Source organism: Amblyomma mixtum, chromosome 2, assembly GCF_055824585.1.
Source record: "Amblyomma mixtum isolate Tamu chromosome 2, ASM5582458v1, whole genome shotgun sequence".
Lineage (NCBI taxonomy): Eukaryota > Metazoa > Arthropoda > Arachnida > Ixodida > Ixodidae > Amblyomma > Amblyomma mixtum.
This window is the reverse complement of record NC_143013.1, coordinates 78,028,338-78,040,719: the sequence shown is the minus strand read 5'-3', so window position 1 is coordinate 78,040,719 and position 12,382 is coordinate 78,028,338. Positions and strand designations below refer to the sequence as shown.

The window sequence follows — 12,382 nt, the reverse complement described above, 5'->3', positions numbered from 1 at the left end:
GACCCACACAAATGCCCATGAACACACGTACAAACACGTCCACAGTTGTCTCGAGGGGACGTCTTCACGGTGAAGCGCTTTTCCTGTCGAAACCAACGGCCCGGAAACAACCAGGCGAGCGAGCTCTCAAAGCAGACGACGTGCGCGCACACACGACAACGCGGTTGGCGCCGCTGTGTGACGCGACCTGACAACTCAAGACATATCCGCTCTGTAGGCGATCAGCGAGACCCGGACGGAGGGAAGCCGAATGCTCTGCTCACCCCTCCTCGCCATCCGCGCCCCTGTTTTTTAGCTCCGTTTCCCCTCTTTCTCTTACTCCCTTGTTTTCCCTCTCTTTTCCTTCCTTGTTAGTCCTTTACTCTCGTCCTTTTGCACTAGCTTACTTAGGGCGGAACGTATATATCCGCCTGGCCTCCATGAAATTTCCGCACCCGTCTCGCTGATACAAAGAGCCTGCTCGGAAGCAGAGAAGGGCAAAAAGTTTGTTATCCCCGCTTGCCAAAGTTTCTGCTGTCGGAGCCCGATCGGGGCGACATGCAGCGGACATCTCCACGCCAACTCTTCGCAGAGTGCGCAAACACGCAGCGGTGTGGTTATAACATCCCCCCCCCCCCCCCCCCCCCTCGCTTTTGTCCCCGCAGTCCAGAACAAAGACGCATCTTCAAAGTAAACGCGTCCGCCTACGCTCGGCGCCTAGAGAAATAGACGTTCGCTCCATTGTTCGGAGTGCACGCAGTGGAAACGGATCGGTAACGCTTTTCAGACTTGCACTTGCTCAAAGCATATGTGTATGCATCGCCTTTTCAGCATCCACGGTCCTCAGATTTCGGCGCGAAGTTACCTCGCTGCGTGACAGGAACGAAAGGTTGTTTTAGGTTCTTTTTGTCAGTTTTTGTCCCATAACGTTTCAAAGTTCGGCCTGCCTGGCAAAGCCAGGTGAATACAGATGACATCTTTTCGCCCAGCAGTGAAGAGAACGCGAAGCGTGCCTACGACGGTAAACACTTGTCACGACTGTGTGTAGCTTGCGGGGGCCTCCATTTCACATTTAGTGCCGTGTAGGGCACGCCTCTTGCTCGAACACTTGTAAACGCCCACGCCTGCTTCTCGCCACGGACGTCGTCGAGCGCATTTCAGGCACGCTTTGCACATAGTGCGCGTGCTAGCACGCGCGGCTGCTCTCCGCGTTGCATGTAAGGCGGTGCATTGTGGGCGGAAGCCCCACTTCTGAGAGAAATTCGCGCGGCGCACTCTTTTGGGCATGAAAAGCGGACACGCATTTGCACTCGGCACCGATTTTTCCCGCTCCAGGGACTAGGGGGACCATAAGGAAAGGAAGAAAAAGCTGGCGCGAGCGTAGAGTGACGAGAAAGGGGTGGTTGTCGTTAGCACTAGCGAAACGGAGTGGAAGTGCGTCCTTTTCATCTCCTGTCCAAGAGGCGGGGTTTGCGTCGTGACGGTAGCGCTTCACGAATGTTAGCTCCAACCGTCAAGTTAAATGAGTGCTTACTCGAAGCACATATTGTGATGTACCTTGTAGCCTTCTTTCTGCGCAAGCACATTTGTCCAGGTCGACTATCCGACACGCCTCTTCCATTAAAAGATGTAAGACTTCTCGTCATAATGATTCTTTTTGCGATTTGGCACACTAAAGCGTATTTAACTGCTTGTCCATAGTTTCTGCATGCACGCGGAATGACTCCCATGAAAAATTAATGCTATCAGAGCCACTGTTTGCTACCCGACACCGTAGCTGAATGGCTATGTCATTCGACCGTTGAGCCTAAGGTCGCGAGATCAAATCCCGGACGTAGTGGCATCATTTCAATGAAGGCGAGATGCAAACTGCCCCTGTGCAGTGCCGTGTCAGGGCACATTAAGAACGCCTAGGTGATAGAAATCAATCCGAAGCCTTCCACTACGGTTTCTTTCATAGCCCATGTGTTTCTTTGGGACATTGAGCCTTATATACCACATACCACCAGCCGTTGCTTGCTGGTCCACGATGAATAAAGTGCATAATAGTGGCGGCTGACCCGCAAGGTTAGAAAAACTTCATTGTATTTGCCCAGAAAAGAAAGGAAGCAAATATGTCTGATGGGATTCAATGGAAGCCAAATTTACGAAATCCGTTCAGACCAAGTGTATGTTTTCTTCTTCGAAATGACGCAACCAAATCCATGCTCTACATTTTTATCTCTTTTCCTTTCGGTATTCGTAAACCACAGATGAGTCGTCCGTTTGCTACATTATATAAACTAAAGAAACTTAAGTATAGGTTAATTAAATGATTACTAACGGCGCAAGAGAATTCGTGTTTGAATGGTGGCTGCGACTCCAGTGCAGGAGGCGTCGCCGCATCGACATCACGCGTGTTTCACAGAGACACGTGCCTTGAATCGAGCTTTCGTATCCACACAGCGGCGCCTTTGAACAACAAGGAGGGCCCCAAAGAAAACGCACTCGTCTTCGTCGTGAAAGACGTGCTTGAAAGGCAGCGTTGCCTCACGGCTTGCCCACGCTACGACGACGAAAGGACCGAACATTTCTGAAACAAAACCACGAACGCTTGAGCACGCTGTCTGAAATGCGGGGCCCCGGCCTGCGAACCTTCAGAAAAGGCTATTTTATTTCTTTGATCAGTGAAGCGTCAGCGTCTCTGGGCGTAGGAAAATGGCATTTCGCGAAGTATTCGAGTAAAAAAAAATGATGCAAGCTCAAATGACCTTAAGAGGAAAGTTTTTTTTTTCTTTTTCAGAGGTCGGAGGAGGAAATAAAGGGGGATGGGGAAAGAGAGGGACCTTGTATATGCCTTTTGATCGTTACCTAGGTTTGAACTGCTTCGAAGCCATCGAAGACGCCAGGTTAATTTATACTGAATTCAATGATGAAAAAAAAGGTTAACATCAATTGTAAATCAGAAGCATAAATACGAATGCTGAGTTTTAGATTGTCATTTCTGTTGACGCAGTAGAAATAATTTGCATCACTGATGCTTTATACTCAGGCTAAGTAATGCGCATGTAATGCAGTTTAATACATACAAAACAATGTAATACAGGTTGCATGCAAGAGCACACAATCTCGCTTCTAGCCCTTTTTTAACTGCACAGCGAAAACACCACGCAATGTACGCAGATAACAGACCTCTTTAACGCTAACACGGTGTTAAAGTTTTATCTTTGCTTTACAACGTAGCTGTTTTATTAATGGCAGTTAATGTAGGTGTTTAACACAAGCTTAAAATTTCATTCTCGTGTTATCTATTGCTCATCTTCTATTTTATGCGCCATCCTACGAAGAGTCGCTCTAATGGGCTCCATTTTCGTCTGCCTGCGTTTGTTGTACTGCGAGAGAAAAACATCATCTGAAGAAAAAAATGGGTCTGATATTGAGGTAGGACACAACGTAAAGACTCAATCGACGCTGGATTAAGCAGGCTAACCAATGTCAGGTATTGTTATGGCACACGCTATTACCCTGAGTCTGCATAAAGTTGTCAAAATATAAGTCGGAGGCATCACCGCATCCAACTAAGACATTCTATTTTTTTTTCTGCTTGTATTTCTATTCGAAAGCGCACGGTTTCGAAAGCTCTTGCTTTGCCAACTTTTGGTGGTTTATGTGACATGCCTTCAGCATTTAAAAACAAATAACTGCGTACAGGCGAGCGATGTTCTAAGGTTATTATTACCTTGGTTAACTTGATTTATAACCGAGCCTAACAGTTTCCCAGCAGTGCAACTTAACCTTGCTGATAGCATCCTTTTTCTAGTGAGACCAAAAATGGGAACGGCAAGAAACAAGCCACAATCCACATAACATAAAACGTTTTGTCTATAGTCGAAACTCTCAGATTCTGCAAGTTGGAAATTACAGTCGTTCCATTTTTATTTGTATTGAGCAAAAAAATGAACATAGCCGTTTGAACGTTGTTCTAGGCGCAGAAAGGTAGAAAGAAAGCGAACTGTCTTTTCCTGAGAAAAAAAGATAAATATCTCCAGAATACATTCATGGACCGACGGACAAGTGGCCTACTTACGGCCCAAAGTGGCCTCTTGCGGCGCCTGCCAGACTGCATGAGTGCCCCTTTCTTCTTTTTTTTTTCATGCCATCTATTCGCTTCTATTAGGCACCCTCCAACCGGAGCCAAAGTGGCCGCCATTTTTCATGGCCAAAGTGACCTCACCCTTCCCTTCAGAGGCACGCCCGGAAATTCGAGACACCCCCCTGGATAGCGTGCTTCGCAGCAGTAACACTCTTAGTGCGGAGAAGCCAGCTTTGCTGAATAAAGCACCAGCACTCGTGCATGAAAAAGCGAGCGCCCGCAGGAGCGTGTATATTCCAGCGTTCCCATCCTAAAACATAAGCTCCAACGCGTATGTTGTTACACACGCGAACGAAAGCGACACTGGTCACGCATGCGAGTGCAATGCATTTTATAACCCCTTTCGGTTCTTGCGTACTTGCCACCCATTCCTTAGATTAGCGAGGTTACTCAAAGGCTGTTAGGGTAAACCGCCCGGCAATGCTCAGGTAATGATGATGATGATGACGAAGACTACGACGACGATGACGATGATGATTTCTTTTATAGCACAGGGGAATTTGCGGACAACGAGCGCCATGAAATGAGGTGTTTTCGCCTACTCAAGGTGGGGTAAAAGACCCATTTTCCAAGCATTTCACCTTAAAGAAGCCGAGCACCAAGCCAAGCATATGCTTGTGCGCATTGTATCACAGGTGGGAAAGCGGTGGCACTAGGGATTGAACTCCACACCTCCCGCATAAGACGAGAATGCTCAAACCACTAGGCCCCCACCACTCACTTTCCAGGTGGATGTCGATGGCAATTATTCTATTCTTTGTTGGTCACAAATGAACGATGGTAAGATACGCATAAGATAAGATACGCAAGGCAATAGACATTCCATTGCAACCCTATACTTGAATGCAAAATTTGAGACTTGCTTCTGAAAATGAACAAGCGACGCTACGCACTTTATGTGGTGTCAAGAAAGGCGTACCAAACAAGTGGTGGTTGCATTGGCGTGATGTGCTATACAGCAACAAACGCAGCTGCTTTGCATTCTTTGTCTAGATAACTAAATTTTCGGCAACGTAAGCTGCTACCGGTGCTGCTAAATAATGGATACGTTAGTACACATTCTGCGATTTTATTGTATTTTTTTGTTCACTCGCACTTTAGGTTTCTGTGTTGAAATTTGTCACCTATAACCACAATTACCATTTAGCCCCTCTCTTTTTTTTTGTGATGACTAAATATTTTTGTGTTAGAGTACAAAATTGACCAGACGTTTACTGTTGCGATAATGCGAATTTCAGCGACAGTTTAGGTGGTGTGAAATGACAGTTTGGTTCAGAATGTTCCCGTACTAAACGCGCATGGCCATGCACTTCCACTTATACACCTATCCATGACCATCCATATAGATATAGAGGCACCCATTCATATGAGGGGCTGATCTACCGCTTTCGTTTCTACGAAGAAAAAATTGCAGACGATTAGGTTATTTCCTAATGCGAAATTTGACCGCAGCTCATCAGCTGTGTCAGCTTTTCGATAGATCGAGGCAAAGAATGCGAGAAAGACATGTATGTACAATTACAGAAAGCTTTTTATTTTTCACACATTTTTCTTCTTCAAGAAACACTCAACTAACAGTAAAGTTACACTTGAGAGAGATTACAATACAAAAGAATTATTGCACTTAAAGTGCAGTACCACGAAAGAGGGAGACAAACAAACAAAACACAATTTGTTTACTGCCGCTTAAACGGTGGCTCGGGCGGTCAACGCTTTTCTTATACAGGCTCGCTCCATGTCTGTCTTTTTTTCGCGCTAAGACAGGCGTGCACATACACACAGTGTCGGCTGTGCAGCCTCCTTCTCCTTCTCGCGCTGGGCGCGCGTCCTCTCTAGTCAAAGGCCGGGAGTGGCTTCGAGGAGCACCTGGAACTTTCTGTCGTGGCGCCGCCGCCGTCGCGCAAGTGAAGAGGTGTAGGGCATCTCTTAGCGCATGCAAGCCTACACCCTCTCCGTCAACATCGCGTAGAAACGACTCGGACAGTCTAGAATAATCGACGGCAATCCCCAGCGCACCGCATCGGCGAGCGGTGGGAGAGGGGGCAGCCACACACACAAGGCTAATCACTCTAGAGGGGTTCCTTCTCTGCCGTTTTACGACGCACGCCGGCGAGAGCCATCCGCGGAGCGCTGTTTTTTTTTTTGTTTTGTTTCTTGCTAAGGAGGGGGGCAGGTTGCGCTTTTACCCTCCCTTGTTACAACGGACAACGGCGATGGCGACGGCGATGCCGCGAAACGCAGAAACGGGCGCCTAAGAGCAGCGCTCTAAAATAGTGCGGCTGAAATTCCTTCAGTACGAATATTCCATAAAAATCAGCCCCATACCGTTCAGTCCTACACACCAAGTAGACACATTTAAATTTTCGTGTCTCATTCGAACCGCTGTTGAACGGAACAGACTCGATGCCAGTGTGATCACAGGGTGTCACTCAGCTGAAATGTTTCAGCACAGGCTAGAAATTCTTTTGGTGTAAATGTATCTGATGTGTTTTTTCCTACTCTTCAGCAGCCTGCAAGGCTTAACAATATTGTAAATAAATAAATTAATTAATAAATAACGAGAGACGCCTTTGTGCTCGGACCACAAAGTGATTGGCATTCTAACTAATCGGATCAGCTAGGTGGGCTGTCATGACGTCACGCATGACGTCACTTCGTTCCGATCAATTAGCGTGACACGTTTCACCTAGTCTATTACGAATACGACACCGACGCCGCAGAAACAGAAAACACAGCCTTAAAAGCTGTCGTTTAAAATGACTTTTTTTATCTCTTTCACTTTAACTCTTTTAGTTAGTGTTTAAAAGAAAGCGAGAAAGCATAACTGCGCCAGTGCTCACCATCCTGAAGAAGCCTCGCCTCATGCCGCCAGGTTGTTCAGCCGCCGATGTTGAAGACGGTGGTTGTGTGACACCTTTTTATAAGCCGGCAACGCTGACGCTTCCTCATGGTGCCTTCCTTTCTCGTTGGATTCCAGATGACCGCTGCAAATAAAGACATTTTTACTTCCAGAAAAGTTTAGCAGCGATACAGATGCTGTCAAATGGGTTTTTGCTTAGGCGACTGGAAAAGCATACAAGAGACTATCTTCAATTTTTTTTATTCTCCCGCACCAAAACCGTAATACTAAAGATCGGTAAAACTAAAGTTTTAATTAATAAAGTGAGAGCCATCTAGCCAACAGACTCCTTCACGTGGAACTCTCTGAATTTAAGCATTACTTTATACGTGTTATTGAATGAGATATACATACAGTTAAATAACTCTGAATGCTACCTCCGCCAAGGTTCCCGAAAACGAGTTTTGTCTATGCCGGAGCTTAACAGTGAACAGATGAAACCTAACAAATTGCTCTAGAGCAGAAGGCTATCTTGGTCAGCGAAAAATGCTACGAGAGCATCAAGTTATTGCTCATGTCCCGCTTTCCTATGTAGACGTACCATGCACGTAGAAAGATCACCGGCAAGCAAAAGCTACAGCGAATTTGGTGAAGCCAGTTATGTGTGAATGAAAAGCAACTAAATCTTGGACTGAATTTTTATTAACGCCTTTACTTTCTTGCAAAAGATTTCACAAATATCAAATTCTCAGTATAATATCCTCCTCTCCTTGAAGGTCTGTAGCTGCGGAATGAAAAAAATCCTATAATTTTGCACCCTGCACTTTTAGAGCGCCGAGAGCGGATGAAACAAATGCCTCAAATTATGTAGCATTAGAAAGTTTTTCAATATTTGCATGAGTCCTTCAAGGCTCTGGTTGTTAGTTACAGGCACACTATTGAACAGAATAAAAAATGAAAGATTTGTCCTTTCTAAGCAACCCAAAAGGTCTTGAGAATTTTCGTCGTTATTTTTGTTATGCTACTACGTTGCTGTCGTCATGAAGCACCTGAATTAAAAAAATGCATCAGGTTTCGATGGTTGTGCATAAAAGGAATACAACTTTGGACTTAAATTATAATTTCACGTAAATTGGCGACTGTACTTTTTTCTTGATTTCAGCTTCAGAGCAATAAAGTGCGCATTTTTCTTCCATCTGCATTATAAAATCCCAGTTATATTTGAGAGAAAATACTCCCTCATGAGTGGACGTACCTATGCATAAGAAAAGCAAATGTCACGGCTTAAATTGTATCATAACCGGAACCCTAGAGTTATTAAATATAACTTTGGCGCATCGTGTAAATGTCAGGCTCTCACAGTGGTTGTAACAAGGGCAGACTAGCTTCAATGCCACTAAAGAAACAAAGAAAAGTCGCCTCCTTCCCTGCTCTGTACGACAGATTTTACAGTCACCAAAAACAAAAGCGCCGCTATGTTTTCAACATACGCCTCAGGGCACGCATCGATGGGTCAACACAGCATCTGTTCATATTGTAATAAAAACAGCGCAAGGACACAGGACGAGAACGGAGAGTAGACACACACGGCGCTGATCAGCGCCGTGTGTGTCTACTCTCCGTTCTCGTCCTGTGTCCTTGCGCTGTTTTTATTACAAGATGCTTAACCAACTCGCCCAAACTGCCATTTTACTATCTGTTCATAAGCTGCAAAAGACCGTCAAGCTGCTGATAATGTCAGAAAGAGATGCAGCCTTGGCTTAGCAACTTCCTGTTTCTAAAAAGTAAGTAACCACGTCTCCATCCTGCGTGATAGCCCGCGGCCTCCTTGCGAGAAAATCGCGGGAAAGCCCAGGGCTCACGAGCCCCTCAAGCAAATAACTAAAGCTTGAGAGGATACCGTTCGAGAAACAAAAGCTGAGGCGCAGAACACGGAAGGAAGAGTCGTGTGTGCGTACTAGTACTCGAAGTGTGGCGAGGAGGAAAAGAAAAGCGAAGGGTGCGGTTTGTTTAGAAAGAGTAGAAGCAAAGAGGAAGCAGGGGACAGACTGGGAAAGCAGCAGTGACATTCTTGTTAGCGCGCGTACGTCATTACGATGACAGCAGGCGAAGTCGGGAGTGGATTGAGCGCTAGCGGCTTGCAAGAAGTGGCACTCTCGACTTTGAGACGACGACGGCGCCGACGACCTCGGTCGACTCGAGACAAGTGCAGGCCGACGTCGTCGTTTGTTCCTTGGCCCTCAGCGAGACAAGGACTTCGGGTATGACGGGAGAAAAAGGGCAACGCGGAGAGGTGGGAGAGAAGGAAGAGAGAGAGAACGCGAAAAGGCGCCAAGAGGCTTCAAGAGCACAGCGACAAGAGTGGAGGAGAGGGTTCAGGCATTCTTTTTTTTGGGCTGCCCTCCTCCCCTGTTCTCCTGCCCTCTCAGCCGTCCGATGTTTTACCCTTCACTCTCTTGCCCTTCCCCGTTCCCCTCCCCTTGACCCCCTCCCTTCAACCTCATCATGTCTGTCGAGAGGCTGCAGCATAAAATAAATTGGATGTCTTCCGGAACCGGAGCAGAGAACAAAAGACTAGGAGGGTCACCCAGCGTGTGGTAGTGTTTGTGAGCGTGTGGTGAGCGCTGATGGATGAAGTGTATACGCCCGAGGGTTTTTTGTATCTCGTTACGCTTACATATACGTATATATCTGATGCTCCGAGTTCGAACGATGGGGAGAGGGACGTTGCTTCCGCACTGTGCCGAACGTGCTTGTGTCTATAGCTGCTTCAGCGCAAATTTAGGGCGAAAAAGAGCTTTCCTTTTTTCGTTTCCAAGAGTAATATTCTCCGGCTGCCGACGAGGGCCGCAGGCGATGGTTGGAGCTGGTTCAGAAGTGGGTTGCTCGTTGTAATAATGGCATGTTGCTCCAAACACTGCTCCGAACTAGCCGACAACGCTCTTTGATGCCAAAGGGGTCTCGATGGAGAGAATAAAAATATATATGATTTAGTTTAATTCACCTTTTTAACGAAGATTGTGATAAACACCAGTTAAAACATCCTAATATATATTATTAGCGTTAAAAGCAAGAAGAAAGCACCATTGAGCGAATCTGCAGGCTAGAAGTGCTCAATCACAGTAAACGTGGGATTAAGACAAAAGGTGGAATGATTGAGTTCCGTGGTGTTTAGCTTTAGGTCTAACGATTGACACACGTCTATAATGGCTCCAACGGCGCGCTCTATTGAGTGTTTTTGACGTTCGGAGCTGCATGTCGTGATTGATATAGTTGTTAACGCGACAGCGTTAAAAGCCCCGCTGTTCAGAAAATCCGGTGTCGGTGTTGTTGGCGTAGGCGTAGTGAGCGGAAAATCACGAGCATGACTCTGGAAGGCGGTGTCCTGATAGCAACTGAGCAACCTAGTAGGCAGGTTGGCCACGTATACGTCACGTGACTTTGCGGCGTCATTACAACCTGCCCATCGGATAGTGAGCAAACTGCCCACCATGGCAGGTGGCAGTTGAATTAATGATTGGTCGCTCGGGAGGTGCAACCTGGGTGCACAAACCCCACCGATAGCAGCACCTGCCATCTCAGGTGCATTCTTGCAGGTGCAGCTTTGCAGCATTCAGGTGCAGCTTTGCAGAATGCCGACTCGATTGGATGGAAGGGAATAAACGCTTATGTGCAGTAAAACTTAGGAGATTCTTCAGCCTTGTACTTCACATTGCGCAAGACCCTACAAGCCAACAGCGAACTCCATTTTCAGTGTTTCAGTGTGCCCTTAGTACGAGGTTCGGATATCAGCGCAGCCTCGAAAAGGGCTTTCAGCTTTACGCCAGGTTCATCAAAAGCCTCCTTTGCCTCCCAACATCTTCTCTCGGGTGCGCAATACTCGCGAGGAATGCTTCCAATGCATCCTCTCTTCACCACCCTCTCACATTGTGGAGCATGTCTCTATGACACCCAAAGCAGGTCTGGAGGGTGCTCGTCGGGGCCGGGTGAGTCGACGACATCGCTGGCCGTCGTACAATACACGGGGCGCAACGAGAGCCCGATGACGACACAGCAAAGCGTCGGGCTCGACGACCACCACTGGGGCTTGCGAGATGATTGCCTCCGCGATGAAGCGATCAATAGGCGGCCCTTACGACGCGCGTGCCTCAATGGGCAGCACAGTCAGCGCAGTCTAGCGCTGCTTGGTCTTCAGCGTCCCGTTTATGCGTCGTCAGGAGACGGACCTCGAATGGGGACGGCAGACGGGGCATGAGGGGGAAAGGCTGCCGGAACGGCATTCGGATGACCGCGTTTTCCCCGACGGTTCGCTTCACTATACGAGTCGTCCTGCTTGACGTACCTCCGAGGAATGGCCACCGCAGATGAACCCTTCGGTGTCATTTCTGTGTGTCGAGGACTGAGAAACGCCTGTAGTGTTCTTTATTACTCCCATGTATGCTCCCTGAAATTTTCTCCGTTTGGATTCAACGCTTATGCAACTCCGTTCAGAACGAAATTATTTCGCAGAGCTACCTGAGCGTCTCAAAAGTCATTCGCTTGAGAACATATTGACGCCTTTCTTGAAGGGCCTGGTTTTGTGTGTTTTTGAAATGATAGAAGTCGGAGCGCCTACCAAACTTCGGAAAGTAGCCGACAACGAGAAGTTATTGCGTCAACTCGTGTAACGCACTGTACACGAGCTCTCGAACGTACAATGGCGCGAATTGATACAGGAGAACTTGCAGCAAATAGGGCTCGTCTAAAAGAGGACCCACCTCATGCAAGCGGACGGGTTACGCAAGGTACCGTAGGATCGGGTTCAAGCGGGCTTAAGAAACATGAAGTCAATTTGTGGTTGCTTCGTGTAGGCCAGTCACGTTAACAATCCCAGATGGTTCACGTATGCAGTAAATAATCGATATAATAAACGTTTCCAAGCCCTCAAGAGTCCCGATAGATTCACGCTATTCTAGTGACAACTCTATCTTCTGTGACAACTGACATCAACGCGCGAGCTGGTCAATGCAGAAATCGTTCTCTGTGTTTGTTGTAACATTCACGTACAGTACGCTCTCTAGCACTGTCGTCAAAACAGCCTCGTGGCTTCTACCGGCAGCACACTTTATTTCAATAAAATTCGAAGTTCTCAGAAAGATTACGAAAATATGACAAAAAACTTCTGACGTATCGTTGCTCGCGCTGACAAGAAAATTCCGTGTAGACATCTTTAAGAAATGCGCGAACGTTCGCTCTTCAGGCGAGGGATCCTTATTGACACCAGGTTCCGAGCGACGTCCAACGTCCCTCCTAATAAGATTACGAGGTCCGCGCCAGCACTGAATCTCCGCGACAGGCACCTCCAAAGTTTCTGAGCAGAGCCTTCGCCGCCGCTCGAATCACGTGGAAACATCTTCAGCCGCCACCCTTCCCCTCTCCCTTTCCAAAACGCC

The 12,382-nt window shown here is 47.2% G+C and overlaps 1 protein-coding gene across 1 annotated transcript in view; it reads right to left on the bottom strand.

Annotated features, from left to right (window-relative positions):
* The window catches only part of LOC149359809 (cadherin-like and PC-esterase domain-containing protein 1), a 212,888-nt gene that overhangs the window by 157,082 nt on the left and 43,424 nt on the right, over positions 1-12,382 (bottom strand). Inside the window, exon 2 of the mRNA XM_089571913.1 lies at positions 6,952-7,095. Within this exon, the coding sequence (XP_089428039.1) occupies positions 6,952-6,975 (24 nt within the window). The 5' untranslated portion in view covers positions 6,976-7,095. The remainder of the gene's footprint in view (positions 1-6,951; positions 7,096-12,382) is intronic.